General features: G+C 43.3%; 2 protein-coding genes across 3 annotated transcripts in view; both read left to right on the top strand.

Moving 5' to 3' along the window:
- BAG1 (BAG cochaperone 1) overlaps positions 1 to 7,445 on the top strand; it is a 32,778-nt gene extending 25,333 nt beyond the window's left edge. For both annotated transcript variants that reach the window (XM_084618783.1, XM_084618784.1), the window contains one exon: positions 4,149 to 7,445. In XM_084618783.1, coding sequence (XP_084474909.1) covers positions 4,149 to 4,238 — 90 coding nt within the window. In that variant the 3' untranslated portion in view covers positions 4,239 to 7,445. The remainder of the gene's footprint in view (positions 1 to 4,148) is intronic.
- Positions 7,446 to 10,596: 3,151 nt separating this feature from the next.
- Positions 10,597 to 17,659, top strand: part of ZNF830 (zinc finger protein 830) — a 33,723-nt gene continuing 26,660 nt past the window's right edge. Inside the window, exons 1-3 of the mRNA XM_084620209.1 lie at positions 10,597 to 11,070; positions 12,368 to 12,467; positions 16,322 to 16,445. Coding sequence (XP_084476335.1) covers positions 10,952 to 11,070; positions 12,368 to 12,467; positions 16,322 to 16,445 — 343 coding nt within the window. The 5' untranslated portion in view covers positions 10,597 to 10,951. The remainder of the gene's footprint in view (positions 11,071 to 12,367; positions 12,468 to 16,321; positions 16,446 to 17,659) is intronic.

Genomic DNA, 17,659 nt, shown 5'->3' on the forward strand with positions numbered 1-17,659 from the left:
TAAGAGCAGTAACGCACCAACATTTTATAAACTGATACAAAAAGGGATGGAGTTAGAGTTTATGTTGTTGTCAAATATTTACAAATTATGCTAGTGGTTGGTGCCCATGGCTGTATGATGATGTGAAATCTGCTTGATTACCAGCAAGAAAAAACACTTCTCACTTTAGCTCTCCTGCATCTGTATGGGGTGCAGTAATGCAAGTGCAGACAGACATGTATGCCATAAAAATAGCACCTTGGTAGACAGGTGAAAAAGCGTAGGAGTCAGAGTTCCCCATCAATTCGTATGAAACAGAGTTAGGATATTTGTGTTTTTTTTCTTTTAAATAATATTTACTTTGCTATGACCTGAGCTCCTTTACCTCAAGAATGAAAGCTGTGTTAGAGAAGAAATATGCTGGGTAAATACTTTTTTGTTCCTATTGTGTGTTGCTTACACAGTTATCCCCAGATTACGCTGCTTTCAATATGAAGTCATAGTGGAGTTCTCTTACTAGAATCTTAACCCCTCCAGAAAAAAAGAGAATGGCACCTGTAGGTAGGCGATGCTGCTGCTGCTGTTTTAAATTGTATTACAATAGCACCAGTCGCAGATTGGAGCCCCATCCTGGTAGGTATTGTACAGACATGACCTAAAAAGACAGTCCTGGCCCTAAAGAACTTAAAAACTTAGTGCACAACAGATGGATGAAACAAACAGATAGGGAAAGTTAATTCTGGCCAAATAAATATTCTGTAGTCCTACTAGTGCTGATATAGGTTGTCCACCTGCGAGGGCAGTAGACCATGCCTTCTGTGGGGCATATATGAGCCAGCAACCTGTCTTCTCTGGTAATGCTGCAATTAGAGCAGTTACAATGCACCAAGTGTGAATACTAAAAGCTTCTGTTAATGAATCAGTGTGCGTTCTGTAGATGGCATTAAAAACTTCTGGCAGGTGACTCTTCATAAAATGTGCATAAATTAAGAAAAGAGTTTTATATCTTATAGAGGAAGCTCTTTCTTAGGCCTCAATCCTGGAAGCTGTTCCATGCAGACATACCCCATTGCTCATGCAGAGCCCCACTGAAGTCAGTGGGGTTTTGTGCAGGATATCATATGTGCTTCAAGTTGCAGGATCAGGGCCTAAGGTTGTAAGCTCTTGAGCAGAGATCAGGACTATCCATGTGCTTATATAGGCCTAACACAATTGGTTCCCAATTTTATTGGGGTCTCTAATTGCTACTGTAATATAAATAATATAACATTAAAAAGTAAGTATCCACTTTAATTGCTAAAATTAGTCAATTAAACCTGATACAAATATAGTGAAACTAAGTGAACTAGTGATTTTGTCTACAAGGCAGACAAGTTTCCATGTTCCACATCCACTAGAATAGTAGTGTTCTCAGTGGTGCCCACAAACCTCTCTGGCACCTGATCCTCCCAATGGTGTAAGTGTTTCAGTTTGCAGTATAAAATGGACAGCAGCTGTTTGATTTGGCCTACTACCCTGTGTGGTCCGTTAATTTAATGGCAGGGGGTTCTGTAAAGTTTATAGAAGAATGCATTTGTTAGTGACTGGCTTTATTGATGTGAGGTACCCAAGTGCTGATTGACCCTATTAAATTTTTAAATACATAAAATTAACATGCTGTGCTACATGCTTTATTGTGTGCATTCAGCTACATTACAATATTTAAATAGCTGTATTAAAATAATGGTTAATATGAAACTCTGCCTCAAAGAGGGTCCTGGGAGGAGGATTATATCTTCCACCAGGCCAGTGGTTCTCTGTGGTGTAATATCAGTCTGTTTCTTTAGAACAGGCGAGTTTTAAGGCTGCCAGTCTCCCTGTTGACTCACTTCACCTCTTGTGGGGGATACAAGACTGCTTTTGGGACTGTGAGGGACTTGGAGCTGCTGTGTAATTCATGAATGTTACATGTTTTGCTGCTGTAATGTGGTTTGCTATTTGATTACAAAGGCTTAATTGAAGCAGGTGTTGGTTGTAGGTATGCAGGAAAGAGAACAATAGCTTCAAATAACCACCCACTTATCCATTTGAACCACAATACTAGACCCATTTGCTTTGATGGCCCCCCTCTGACTGACATCCCTGCCCCATGCAGCTCCAGGGACCAGTTTGTCAAGAAGGGTGAAGGGGAATCACAAGTTGTAAACCCAGGGGAACCTAAGACATAGGGTTTCTGGGGGGATAAAAGTGACATTTGTGGCTGGGAGGGAGTTGTTGACAGGGACTGTTTGCTAGGAGCAGGCTGACATGGGGTACATCTACACTAAAGCAGGACAGCTACAGCGCTGCAGCTGTGCCGCTGTAACCGCTTACATCTGTGGAAGGGGTTTCCCCATCAATGGAAATAGTCCATCTCCCTGAGAAGCAGTAGCAAGGTTGATGGAAGAATCCTTCCATTGAACTAGCCATGTCTACACCAGGGGATAGGTTAACCTAACTTCATTGCTCAGTGCATGACATTTTTCTAGTTTTAGATGTAGATTGGGCCGTAGACATGCCCTGCATAGGGAGTCTGATGCAGTTGGGCCTTCCAGAGATAGACTCGCGTATAGACTGCTTCATTGTTCTACAGAGACAAGGTGGGCAAGGTAATGTCTTTTATCAGACCAATTTCTGTTGGTGAGACAAGCTTTCGAGCTACACAGCTCTTCTTCAGGACTCAGCCTTGTCTCTCTAATATCATGGGACCAGGAAGGCTACACCGGCACTGAAAACAAAGGAAGTGATTGTTTTACAGTCTTTTCTCTCTTGTTTTGCTGTGCCCCTGCTGTTCAGCTTAAACAATACTTTGTACTTTTCCATTGTATTAACTGCTGGTTACAGCTCCTGAAGAAAGACTTGCAGGTGTGAATCCCAGCTGGGCCTGCTGAGCAGTCATGGTTGGTACACAGGGGGCTGGAGCCAGAGACCCAGTCTAAGAGCAGAGAATCATGGGATTCTAGTCGTGAACTGTGACAGGGACCATCAGCTCTTACCTGCTCTCTGATGGGCAATCAGTAGACACCCTATGCAGTTGGTATTTGATGAGATGTGAGAGCTCACAGTCGTGGGTGAGAACCATACACTGGTTGGGGTATCCCTTACTGAATATTTTAGGTTGATAATGAACTACCACTTTGAGTTGGGAAGGGAATCCCATCATCCCCTTTCTGCACATGGCTGCCCAGCGTGAGACATGGGGTTCACTTTTTCCCAGAGCACAGGTTTGCGAAATGCTTTTTTCGTTTTAGTGCTTTGTCCCTCGTTCTCCAAAGAAGTCACATCAACATGGCCTCCTTCCCCTGCCAACTCCTGCCCATCAGGGACAGAAAGTGAGTCAATGAGAGGAATGGGTGGGCTCATGCCTAGGGTAGCAGTGGGATCTGGCTGGGTCCATCCCCAGAGGAGCCCAAGGCAGCGCGAAGCAGACCAATGCTTGTCTTCCACCCCCTTGCCCAGAGCATCTCACTGCCACAGGCTGTCTGAGGTAGGGTAAGGCAGCAGAGGGGAAATCAGCAGATTGCTGTCAGGGCATGCCTTTACTCCCTACCACCACCGTTGGAGACTCCCTGCATGCTGTTCCCATTGCTGCCCTGCCCTGGCCCAGACAGCTAAGTGGCCGAAGTCCCATCCTCCACCCACCAGTTTGAAAACCAGTGCCCTAGAGCATTTGGGAGATGTAAGATTTGTAGGTTTAATGAAGGTTGCTTAGTTTGGTTTGATACAGCTTTCAGTGGACAGGAATTCTTTGCAGTATTGGTGCAAGTACAGAGACATGTTGAGCTGTACATGAGAAAACAGGAAAGGGGATTTACAGTTAATAGGCCATATCCCCCCTGCCGCCCTCGCCATTGCTGATTGGTGATGCTAAATATTATTGGCCTGGTGGCACTTCGCTGTCCTCATTGAGCTGATATATTAGATTTCTACTGGGTAATGGATGAAGTGAATTTTCTGTTCACTTACTTAATAAGCTCTAGCAAAAGTGGTGGCCATTTCTGAACCGAGAAGAAACTGTGGAGTTGTCTTTACCTCCAACTTCATGGTGGGAGCATTGTCATTGTAAAAAAAAATTCTTATTCTTGGGGAAATAGTTTATCACTCCACAGTAATTCTCATATTTAACTTTTGTTTGTGTTTTTTATTTTCAGGGTTTTCTTGCCCAGTGTGACACAGTTGAAGGAAGTATTGGTCAAGAAATGGATAAGCTACAATCAAAGAACTTGGCACTGGCAGAATGAGGCATCTCTCAATAAATAGGAGAAATAATTGCTCTGTGAGCAAGAAGAAAAGTTTGCTCTTTGTTTTGGAGCACATATTCAGCTTCTTTTTTTCTTTAAAGCCCAGTCTGTTTAGACTGGTACTAGTCAATCATTACTTGCTGGTTGTCACATTTACCACTCAAAGTTGTTCTTTTCAAAAGAAAACAATCCTCCCTGAAGAAATACAGAAATGTCTTTGTGGTGGATGGTTATGCATGTTTTAGTTAACTAAATACTATAGTACATTATACAATTCCAAGAGATGGGCAACTTTGCACCACTGTTTTCTTTTTACAAGGACACTATTGTTAAATTGTTCATTTTTCTCTACTCTCACATTTTCTCACATTATGTCATCAAAATTATTTACAGCTCAAAAGACAAGTTTGGAAAACCATACAAGTGACATAGGTTGCATCTGTAGGACTTTAATTTGATTGAAAAAGGCAGGTTGATACAATAGTTGGGACATCTAGCATTCTAGTAGAACATTTAGAGCAATAAATAGTATCACACATCTATACCTATTTAACACTTGTATGTGTTCATAAATATAGGAAAACTTGACTACAGTGGAGGTTGTAACTATTTTAGCCTTAAACTGTCTGAATAAATGGAATGTACTGTAAAATGTATGGTACTTAATTTAACTAGTGTTTAAATTTCAGTGAACACCTTGGCACTTTTTTCGTTATACATATTTCTGATATACTGTGTATAAAGCATGTATATGTTTTCTGTGGTATACTCTCCTTTTGAGTAATGGTGTGAAATGGAACTGGATAATTCATACTGCTTAGACAGGAAATGGTCAGTCCAATCAAGCTCTGAGAATGGAGATATTTTATCATAGTATTTTTTGACTATGTGTTTCACTGAGTTGCTGTATTTTACAGAAAATTGCAATTGATAATGTCTATTACCTTGAGAATTAGTGGATGAATATTTATTAATCTATAATGTGTATTACAAAGTGAAATTTCAAAACAGAGGTTTAAAAATGTCCTGCCATTGTTAGCATCTCCATAATGAGAGCTGCCATTTCATTACTACTTCTACTAGGAAAGCATTCATCAATAAGCACTTGATCTGGTGGCAAGCCAAGGACCCTCAACTTACATTAGACTCTGAGGAGGGGTGTTCTGGATCGCTTGCCAGATAAGTGCATGAGAATCTCTGTGTTTTTATAGTTGTTTTAAGGTAAGTTCTCTTTACCAGAAAAAAAATTTGAAAATGTAAGTGTTGATCATATTTCAATACAGTTAAATAATTCCTAATAAAATAACGGACCTCAAAATAGTGGCAGTCCTCCAACATTTCTCCTGCAGTCGTAATCAGAGAACTTCCAGAGTGTCACAATCTGGTATTAGATGGGCAATATGGTAGCTCTATTGCTTTTTAAAAATTAGTAGTTTTTGTTGTAAAGAAAGTTTTAAAGAATTAGATGTTATATTATACCAAATATAACTAGATGAGGTGACCATATTTTCAGTTAAATTGCACTTTTCTGTTAAATTGCAGTATTCCTTTAAAGTGGTAATAGTTTTCAATATTACACCCAATGGTCATGGTCTATAAAAGTCTGCAGTAGGGTGAAACTTGACAAACAAGCTCTTGGCTTAAAATGAATGTATTTTGTTTCTCATTACAAATTTTTAGGAAGAGCTGTTTTTAAGATAGGAAGTAATTATATTCGTGATTAGGAATGTGATACCAGCTTTCAGTGCTAGCACTATGGTCATGCTATGTTTGCCTGGGACTGCAGTACTATTGAGAGGAGCAGAGTTATATCCATTCCAGTGATGCCCCGGTTCAGGGCAGCAAATACTGCTTCTGGGCCAGATCCTGATACCATTTAATCCAATGGCAAAACTCTCACTGAATTCAATGGGTGCAGGATCAGCCTCTTATCAAGTGAGGAATTAGTCCTCACCTGCTCTAAACATTTATTTTACATTTAATAAACTTTCAGGAGTGTGTGTAGCATAGAAGTGTTTCCCTGTGAGCAGAGCTGGGCAGGGCAGGTTAGATATAACTGCTGCTCCTTAGTAGTTCTTTAATCTGGGGAAAAAACAGTGCAATCTTTGTGGTGTTTATGAGCAGTCATCACAGTTCTGCTATAATAGGCAAAGGCTTTCAGTTAATGTAATAAAAGTGAAATCTATTAAGATTGCATCTTAAAATGTCATTGCTGCTTGTATAATTCAAAAGAACATGGATATTTGTTGTATCTCTTTTAGCAGTATAATATGCACTGAAAATTTATTTTGATAACCAAATCTAAAAATGAGTTAATTCATTTGGGAAAATTAATGACTTTGCATGTAGAAAGTTTTCCCCAAGGATTTTTAGTGTGGATTGACTGACTAATAGTAGTTTCCCAAATATGAAAGATTTATATCTGTTTTTTCCACAATCATGGCCTTAATCTTTGGCAAAAAAATCATTTTCAATATTTGAAAAAAGTGCAGTGGACTACTGCTGAGGAAGAGAGGGCAGAAAATGGGAATTTTTAAAATCAATGGAAATTTTGAAAGCTAAAACATGAATTCAGAACTCAAATTTAAGCAATACTGTTTTGTTAATTATACGGGATAAGCACACTTCCCATTCAGTTATTGAATCCATTTTTCCTTCCTGTCTTGAAAACAAAACACAGCACTTTTTCACCCCCTGCCATCTCAATAAAAGATAAACATGTTCTTTGTCTTTTCATTAGCCTCATTTTTCTCAACACCTCCCTCATTTGCTGTATTACTTTGGAACTATTTGCATGTTTCAAGCTAACATTCCTATAATGTCTTTCATAAAAGACAACTTGTAAATTGGAGTAAAACCACACCTTCACCCCCTACCTCCCCTCCTCAAGTCCCCTTTTGGCTGCACTGTGGTGCAAACAAAAACATTCTTAGAGCTGCAAAATCTCAGAATTATAGAACATCTTGCTCCTTATGGTTTGAGTAACTTAAAATATCAAACTTTTAGTGGTATTCTCTTTGACCCAAGTTCTGCTGTTAGTCTCAATGGTGTAAATCTGGAATAATTCCTTTTACTTCATTGGAGTTACTCCCAATTTGCAGTGGCCCATGTGGCAGTACAGAATTTGGGTTGATATTTTTATTTAACTTATTGTGCTACAGTAAATGAAGGGGAAAAAGGAAAATAAAATACGGAAAATATAATCAATTTCTTTGTTGCTTGTCTGATCATTGTGGTGTGGTGTATAGTACAGAAATCCTGCGGATTAATCCATTCCCTGTTGACTGTACTTTAATATACAGTAACACCATTCTATGGTAAGTTAGTTGAGAATTTAATATAATGAAGTTAAAATACTACTTGTGGATATTTGATACCATGGCACACATCTTCCGATAATGATGTATGTAATTAAGAATTATGTTTCACTTAATGAGGCTGGCATGGAAGATATGGACAACCTCTTCTCCCTTCCCCCTCTCCCCACCAAACACTTACAGAAGGAGGAAGCAGTAATAGATTTAAAGCCCAGTAACCTCTGGGGCTAAAAACAGATGTAATATTTTACTGGAAAGCTAGTGATATTTGTAAAAATGTTTATTCATAGCTTAAGCTTTTCAGTAGGAGCATTCAAAACCATTTCAGACTGTTTCAGGCCAATGGCCCCAACCAATGTTCTATCCTAACTCCTCTAAAGAACTCTTTGACTTTTTTGAATTCAGTCTCTCAGGCAAAATGCTGCGGTTTTTGTTTTTTTTTAAAAAAAGGGGGGGGGGGGAGGTTTGCATAGGCACAGGTGAACTGCAAAGGAAAGTGACTTAATCTGCAGCTTCACAACAGAAAATAATTTGGTGATCTCAGCTGTAGGGGAGAAAGGCAGTCTCTGAGGTGGCCAGCAGGCAACCCAACATACAACCATACAGAATACAAATGTCACCACCTTGAGTTGCATGAAGAAGCAAAAATGAAGCCAGTGAAACATGGAACACAGATCTAATGTTTTCACCATGGAGACCTCTGCTAATAATGTTCTGCCTTAGACAGTGCTTCAAGATGGTCCAAGATGAGTGGCTACAATGTGGAGGTGACACATACATTTAAGTAACGTCCACGCAGGAGAAAGGAGGACATACCCTTCTACCTAAGTGCAAATGGGAAAGAAGCATTCTTGGCCTCTGCTGCTAACTAGGCTTACCCTAGCTAACCTCTACTTCACAAATGTAGACTTTTCCCTAAAAGGAAATTGCTACAACCCCAGCCAGTTCTTCTGGAGACTTCCTTCTGCTTACCAACCGCTCTTCCATCTTGTGCTCATTTAGCGTCAGACATTTCTCAGAAGCCTGTTGCATTGTAGCCTGGTGGGCTAGCTTACCTCTATTATTTTCTCTACTTTGCATTATATTCTGCTTTATTATATTCAGTAGTAATGCAAGGAACCTACAGGCTTGTATCCTGTAAGACACTGGCTTCAGCAGTTAGCATGAGGCTTGAGACCTATGATCTCTGGCATAAATAAACTTAGGTAACCCATAAGTTTTGGGGAATTGGAAGTAGAATGTAAGAGGGAATTTTGTCCATAATGACATCAGCCAACCATAGAAACATGAACTAACATCAGCTTCTGGAATGTTTTGGACAGAACATCCAACTGCAAGAGTATCATGGCAATGAATTGATGTATATGATAATCGGGTGAAATCAAAAATATATTAACCTATAGAAAAAAAATACCTTAACATTGGTAAGGGGGAGGAAATTCAAATCAGGAAGAGGGGAGACCAAACCTCTTCCACCCCTTTTCCATGGTTTGATTTTTGAAAACAGCTGGGCAGCTAGCCCCAGGCCAAGCCAGGGGAAAGCATAAAGGGGTGCCGAAATCAAGCTAGCTCCACCTTTGATCCTTTAGTAAGGCTTCATCGCTGGAGGTACGGTGACCCTCGCCCCAGTGGGGCACATGGTCCGGCCCTGTCCCATCCCACCCCACCGTCCATCTGTGAGGGCCTCCCCCACCCTGCCCGCTTCATTAGCCATCTTTCCCTGCATCACAGGGTGGGCTACCTACCACGGAGCTGCGAAAAACACATTTGGATAAAATCAAGCCCTGTCTAATGTGCTGTTCTCTCCAAAGTGCACCTGGCTTTAGCAAAGTATTCAGTTAGCCTCCGCAAACTTCTTTTCCTCACCTGCAGATTATAGTGATCTCAGCCTAAGAAGCCCTGGAATGCCCCTTCTGTGGACATACTTAATTGAGATGTAATGACATCGACTTGGTGTGCAAAAAAATGTAGGAGGAAGAGCACTGAATGGATTTCATTAACACTATTGAGCTGCTTGGTAGGGTTGCCAGGCATCAGGTTTTGGACTAGAACACCCTGTCGAAAAGAGACTCTGGTGGCTCCCTGCTAAAAGTCCAGTTGGCCACAGCGGCCAGCTCTGCGTGGCTCCTGGAAGCGGCGACATGTCCCTCTGGCTCCGGCTGGGAACCACGGCCACTGGGAGCTGCGCGGGCAGTGCCTGCTTACAGGTGCAGCATCCAGAGTCCCCTGGTAGCCCGTGTGCCTAGGAGCCAGAGGGACACGTCGTCGCTTCCGGGGAGCTGCCTGAAGTGAGCGCCGCCCAGAGCCTGCACCCCTCACCCAGTCCTGCATCCCAACCCCCTGCCCCAGCCCTGAGCCCCCTCCCACACTCTGAACCCCTCTGCCCCAGTCTGGAGCTTCCTCCTGCACCCCAAAGCCCTCATCCCTGGCCCCACCCCAGAGCCCACCCCCCCACCTGAAGCCCCCCTCCCACACCCTAAACCCCTCATTTCTGGCCCCACCCTGGATCCTGCACCTCCAGCCCAGGTCCCGCACCCCCCCCCCCCACTCCAAGCTGCTGGCCCAGCCGGGAGTCGCCTCCCACACTCCGAACCCCTTGGCCCCACCCCTCAGCCCGGAGCCCCCTCCCGCACCACGAGCCCCCGCATCCCCAGCCCCACCCGGGAGCCCACACCCCCTGCCGGAGCCCTCACCTCCTCCCGCGTCCCAGCGCTCTGCCCAGCCCGCGGAGCGTGCGTGAGGGGGGCGGGGAAGAGGGAGGGACGGGAGGGGGGTGGGGTCTCTGAGAGGGGGCGGGGCAAGGGCGCTCGCTTCTGGCAACCGGACGGCGGCCCCGGCCCCGTGAGGGTGGGGGAGAGCGCGCCACCGAGGGAGGGGAATGCAGCGAGCAGGGGGCGGGGCCTGGGAGAAGGGGCGGGGCTAGGGCGGTCAGTCTGGTGAGGTGAGAAAGTTGGCCACGCTGGCGTGGGCGTCGGAGGGGGGCGTGGACTGAGCGGGGGCGCCGCGGCAGGGGCGGTTTTGCGTCATCGGCAAGTTGGCAAGTTCGGATTTGTGAATGACGCTGCGACTGGACACGTGGGCGACGTCTGCCGCTGACGGTCCCTGTAAGGGGCAGTGAACGTCGCTGGAGTCGTCACTTCCCCGCTTTCTGGCAGGGGAAACCGCAAAGCCACGAAGTCCCTTGACAGAGGAGCGAAGCGGGACGAAGGGGCGGGGCAAGGGGCGGGGCCTATACGCAGCCCCGCCCCCACGCTGGAACCCGGGTCGATCGCCTCCGCCTCACTCCAGGTTCTGGCCTCGCCCCCTTCGCCTAACGCGAGACCTTTGGCAGGGGAAAGGGGCGGGGCTTAGCGGCTCCTAAAACGGAAGTGGCGGCGGGGGCATTTCCGGGGCAAGATGGCGGCGGGGCCGGGCTCGGAGCGGAAGCTGATGCAGCAGGACGAGCTGCGGCGGCTCATGCGGGAGAAGCAGCGACAAAGCGCCGGGAAGAAGCGAATCGAGGCGCCGTTCGCTAAATATCCTTTCCCGGCCCGCCCCGGAGGTTCAGCGGCTTCGCGTCAATAGCGCCGAGACCGCCGGGGGCTGGTGCCGGGCGGGGGGGACTCTACCCCCCCCGCGCTCTTAGTAATAAAAATAACGAAGATCCTGCCTAGACTCAGGGTCCCGCCTGCCCTCCCCCCCCCCCCCGCCGGCCTCCCTCCAGTCCCCCCGGGCCGCTGCACGGCGGACTGTGGCTCTGGCTGCCCCGCGCTGGGCCGGGAGCAAGTCCGGACTTCTCTGGGTTCCCGGGGAAAGCCCCGACTTTGCGATGCTCCCCTCGTGCCCGAACCAGAGAAACCCTCGCAAACGTTCCTGGACTCGACCCCTTCCCCCCGGAACAGTGACCGGCGCCTGTGAGGCGCTGGTTTCCTTAGCTGTGTGGTGGAGATCTGGAGGGATAGTTACACCCCAGGAGGAAAACCTCCCTTACTTCTGTTCGATTATGCTTTGTCCTTAACTAGCTGGGACAGCGAAGTTGCCAGTCAGTGTCACCTTTCCTTAGTGATAGGCCCTGATCCTGCATCACAGTCTGCAAGCACTGGCCCCGTCTGACATCTCATTAAAATCCGGGCAGCTCTGCACCAGTGCAGGGGTCTGTGCTATTGGATCATGATATAGAATGAATGCTGTTAATTAGTACATTATAAATCTTGTCTACTTGAAGGCATTACAAATATTTTGAAATTACACATCTATTCTTGTACCATTTGATGTTCTAGTAGTCCTCCTGCAGTGGCACAAAGAAAAGGAGGACTTGTGGCACCTTAGAGACTAACCCATTTATTTGAGCATGAGCTTTCGTGAGCTACAGCTCACTTCATCGGATGCATCCGATGAAGTGAGCTGTTGCTCACGAAAGCTTATGCTCAAATAGATGGGTTAGTCTCTAAGGTGCCACAAGTCCTCCTTTTCTTTTTGCGAATACAGACTAACATGGCTGTTACTCTGAAACCTGCAATGGCACAGTGTCTCCTAAACTTCATCGGTTCATGTACCATCTTACAGTATTGTTTTGAAATGAATGGATGGTACACCAGTGGTAACACAATTTGGTCACTCCTGCCTAGCACAATATAGTGTTTTGCTTATAAATTGAAACCCTGAAACGTAATAGTAATGGAATGTTTTTAAGAATACTTAAGCTGTGGGCTTCACTTCCTCAGCATCCCTTTGAAAATAGTGTTTTAAAAGTATCTACAAATTGGAATTTCAGAATTATAATTTTGAGGGTTATGTATGATCTTGAAATATTTCCTCAACTTAGAAATGTACATATAATCGTTTGGGGCACTTAAGCTGTACTTTGTGCAACATCCAGATTAAGGGTGAACTTTTGTGGCAAACACACATACTAGGGAAACAACACAAAGAGGTAAGACTTTGACAATATAACAAGATTTATGAGAACAATTTGTAATCTTTGTGTTTGTGTAACTTGTACAGATTCTAGATTAGATAGCTGATGTGATGATGGGAACTTGTACCATTTAAAAAAATTGTGCATTGATGAAGTGATAGTGGCACTCCATCTTTTGGGGGAGTGAGCCATCAAGGCAAGTCATACATGCAGGTGTTTAATAACTATTACAACATTTACAGGGCCATATATGGAATCTATTTGCAAATTGTCAGTAGGTTTCTATTTGTAACTTAGGGTAATGTCTATGTTTCAATAAGTGGTCCATGTCAGCTAACTTGAGATCAGCTTCAGGACTATAAAATTGCAGTGTAGATGCACGAGCTGGAGCCCAAGCCTGAATATCTGTATTGCAATTTTATGGCCCCGCATGCCCGAGTCAGCTGACACTGGGCCAGATACTGGTATTTTTTTGCATTATAGATATAACCTTGGAGACATTTTCTGTAATTTTAAAATGTAAACATCTGTTTAACAATGTGTCAAGTTAGCTGAACTCCCAGGTGATAGGTACTTGATTTTGTCAGGGGTATTGTCAAGGTACATTCACCCTAGGAAAAGGGTGGGTGCAGTTTTTTTTGTTTGTTTTTTTTTTAAACCAGGTGTTCGCTGATACAGTGATTTGGTAAAATCCTAGTGTGGGCAAGGCAGCTTGTTTGTTTTGTTTTTTTTCCCATGTATGCTAGCAGGTGTGCCTCATGGATATCTTGACCTGCTAACACATCTGAAAATTACAAGCTGCCTTGTCAATACTAGGATTTTAGCATGTATTTATTGCTTTGTGTTAACTAGCATGTGGTTTAAAAAAAAAATTTTTTTTTAAGTGAAGGCAAAGCCTTAGTGAAGCAAGGAGCTGGGTCTTATATTGGTGGAGTGCTAGTAATTGATGGCTTTAGACTCTGTCTTGGATATAATTTTTAAATGCATTTTTTTTCAAGTCTGTCTTGTACGAATCAAAACAGCTACTACTGTTTTATAGAAAATTCAGAGATTAAACTAGGTAGTTCAAATACCATGAAAGTTATGGATAGTTATGGATTCTTTGATTCATCTCTTTAAACAGAATATATCAATAACTGTGTGACTTTTGGTGACTACTGCATTTGTATGTTGAGTAGTCATGATTGAACAAATTTCACTGAGCTGGCACATGAGAAACTGGGTTGCATGGAAGGTAAAAATCTAAAGCTTAAAGAAATAGGTTGTCAGAGAGACACGGATTCTGTGATCTATTATTGTTTGGGTTTTTTTAAGTGAAAACTTACATAGCTGATGGTGTCTGTACACTTCTGCTGCCTTTTCTGAGCAGAAAAGCAGCACTTAAGAGATAGCAGCAGGTTTCTCCTGTCTTCTCCTAGCACTACCTCTGCTGTGATGCTGAACTGTAGGTGCTGATGGTTTTAAACTATTAAATGTTAGTAAATTATTTTAAACTCTTACTTTAAATTCCCTTGTTTCACAGTTAATACTTCTGGCTTTATCACTAATAAATTACTTACCTTTTCCTCCCCAAGATGAGACCGTGATTTTTCACATAGCTTAACATGACAAACCACTAGCTCCAGTCATGAGTAAGTTGACTATCCTAAAATAAGCGCACCTGTTGCGGACTAGGTATATGCAAGAGCAAGAAATAGGATGATGAATTTCGGGCTTCGGAAATTCAGACTTTCCCATGAACAGCCATGATTCTTGTAGCACTGTAGCTGAGTTCTTGCTGCTGTTGAGAGGTTGTTTTTTTTTTTTTTTTCCTGTTTGTCTTGTTTTTGCTGGGCTTCTTTTTTTAATCTCACGATAGAATTTACAAATATTTTTTGTAATAATTGTGCAAAGGAGAATGTAGTGGTCTAACTTCAGGTCTCTTGAACCTCTGAATAAGTTAAGGACTCTATTTAGAAGCTAGGATGTGGCTATATTATAGCATAATTCTCATTTATAAAAAATATTATGCTATATATGCATTGCAACTGGCAAATCTCACTAGCACCTAATGTTTTTAAAAAAGATCGAGACTTCAAGCACATCTTGTAGCAAGGCAGAAAAAATGAATTTATTTCCAATTTTTAAGAGGGTATGTACTAACAGATAATGGCATGTGAACAGATTAGAGAGATGCAGGAATATATAATTTGATAACACTTATAATTTGTGTTTTATACTTTTTTTAAATGTAATCCCAATCCTGTTGTGTAGATTTAAAAAAAAATATTGCTTTGAGTCTGATGTGATTGTTGTCTTGAGGTTTTAGAATGTAATGCATTGTTTTGGTATAGACCCTGACAGATATCTGAAATTAAAAAAATTTTCCAACCCTATCTGTAGGGTTGAGTTAATGGTGACTTGTGATGTGGACACTTCTTTTGGGAACTGAAGTGAACCCATCAACTCATTTCATGCAGGCCACCAAAGGGCCATGAGATGATACCAATTTTAGGCAGTACTGACCTGGATCATATTTAAATCAATGATCTAAAGGTGAAAGACCCCACTGTCAATCTCTTGAGCCATCATGTTTGTTCGTTTGAAAAAAAAAAAAAGTGATTATATCACCAATCCTAGCATTTACTGTATAGCATTTACAGTACCTACAACCATTGAAGTACCTGTAGCTTTGGGCAGGTCTACACTACTGCTTAAGTCGATCTAACTTATATCATTCAGGGGTGTGAAAAAGACATCCCTGAGCAATACAAGTTACAGCAACCTAAGCGCTGTCCACACCAGTGCTATGTCAGCAGGAGATGCTCTCCTGCCAACATAGCTTCCGCCTCTCATGGAGGTGAAGTAATTATGCTGATGGGAGAGTGCTCTCCCATTGGCATAGAGTGTCTTCACCAGATGTCTTACAGCGGCACAGCTGCATCGGTGTAGCTGCACCTATGTAGTGCTTCTAATGTTGTCCTGCCCTTTCATTCCTTACTTCACCTTAGATCAGTGGTTCTGAACCAGTGGGGACACAGAGGTCTTCCAGGGGTACATCAGCTCATCTAGATATTTGCCTAGTTTTACAACAGGCGACGAAGTCAGTAAAACTAAAATTTCATATAGACAGTGACTTGTTTATACTGCTCTCTATTATACACTGAAATGTAAGTGCTATATTTATATTCCAACTGATTGATTTTATAATTATAAGGTACAATGAGAAATTAAATGATTTTTCAATACTCGTGTGCTGTGACACTTTTGTATTTTTATGTCTGATTTCGTAAGCAAGTAGTTTAAGTGAGGTGAAATTTGGGGGTATCCAGTCACACTACTGGAAAGGGTACATACAGTAGTCTGGAAAGTTTGTAGAGCCACTACCTTAGATCACCACTATCATAGCCTTCATTACCTCAGTTCTTGTAAGCTTGATTACATCAATTTCAGTATTTCAGAGGTGTGCATGTTGTGAAAGTGTTCTGTAACTTTATTTTAATAAGGTTTCTAAATATTCTGAACTTTAAACTCTAAGGTCTGGTCTACAAGTATAACAAAGTGGAAAACAGGAAATTAGGTCGGTAGAACTACATCGTTCAGGGGTGTGAAATTGACGACCCTGAATGACTTAGTTAAACTGATGTAACCCCTCGTGTATACAGCGCTAGGTCAACCTCAGCCTAGCTACCACCTCAGGGAGGCGGATTACGTACAACGATGGGAGAATCCCTCCTGTCAGTGTAGGTAGCATCTTCGCTGAAGCGCTACAGTTGCGCCACTGCAGAGCTTTAAATGTAGACAAGTCTTAAGCCACAGTAATTTTTTGAGGTCTTGAAATGAAGAGTCTCTTGAATTTTATTTGCTGATTCAAACTTTTTTTTAAACAGAAAATTGCAGAGTTAAAAGGTGCTAAACAGACGGTGCCTGGGCCTACAATTAGCATATCATCATCTCATCCTGCCAAAAGAAAAGTTTCTGACACAGAAAACCAAGAAGTAAAGAGAGCAAAAGGTAAAGCAATAAATTTATTCAGTATTTCCGTACTGCTGAACTGTAATCTGACTTTCTAGGTCTTGAATGCTTTTCTCCTTTGAGAGAGACAAGGTGGGTGAGATAATCTCTCTATGGATCATCCTCTGTTGGTGGAAGGTACAAGCTTTCAAGCTACACAGAGCTGCTTCATGTCTAGGGAATAAAAGATAATAAATCACGTTCCTTGTCTCTCTCATAACCTGGGACCAACACAGCTACGGGAACACTTTCTCCTTTATGGAAGAGGGAGAAGGTAGGTACTATGACTTTTCTGTTGATGATTTTATTTATAGATGTATGAAATTAAGGTAAATGTTTTTTGTTTTTATGGGGAGGGATTCCTCTTCCCCTACATGAACGTGCTCTGGGAGAGATCAGACACACCTCCGGGAACCTACCTGGCTGCAAGAAGCTCCATGGCTGCTGCCTTCAGAGCTGGGCTTTTCTCCTTTTTGTCACTTCTGCACTGCCGTCAGAGCTGGGCTGGGTTCTGAAGGCAGCTGCTGGAGAGGCTCCCAGAGGGGGGGGTCTGATTTCCTCCGTACTCCTGGGGGCTCCCCAGCAAGGGGCTCCTAGTTGGTAGTCCCGGCCAGGCTGGAGAGGGATGGGACTTTCTTTTCCCCTGCATGGCTGCTCTTGGTGGGAGATCTGACCCACCTCCAGGAATTTCCCCTGGCTGAAAGAAGCTTTGTGGCTGCTGCCTTCAGAGCTGGGCTCTGAGGAGGTTGATTTGATCTCTTCCTTCTGCTGGAGGCTTCTAGCTGCTAGTCCTGGCTGGGGAGGGAGGGCGGGCACCTCCTCTTTCCTTGCATGGCTGCTCTCAGACACTTCTGCTGGCTACAGGAAGTTCCGCCCCTTCCCCCTGCTCATTTCCTGCCCCCATCGCTCTGCATCTGTGGGAGGGGGGGAAACGGGTCTCTGTGTTCCTTTCAGATGCAATTAGCAGCTTTTTTTCAATTTGAAGAAAAAGAAAGTCAAGTGCTTGACAGGATTTTGTGATTGACGTTTTAGGGCAGCAAATAAAAGTCAGGGCTCAACTGACTGATTGGTAGATATGGGGATTGGGGCCGTTTTCTAATGTAGTGATCTCAATTGGTAGCCTACTGGAAGACAAGTGAAACTACTTTAAAATGAGCATCCAGAGTAAATAAAAAAAAAATCTCTAATCATTACTCAGCGGATCGTGTGAAACA

Source organism: Lepidochelys olivacea (genome assembly GCF_965140295.1).
Source record: "Lepidochelys olivacea isolate rLepOli2 genome assembly, chromosome: 2".
NCBI lineage: Eukaryota > Metazoa > Chordata > Testudines > Cheloniidae > Lepidochelys > Lepidochelys olivacea.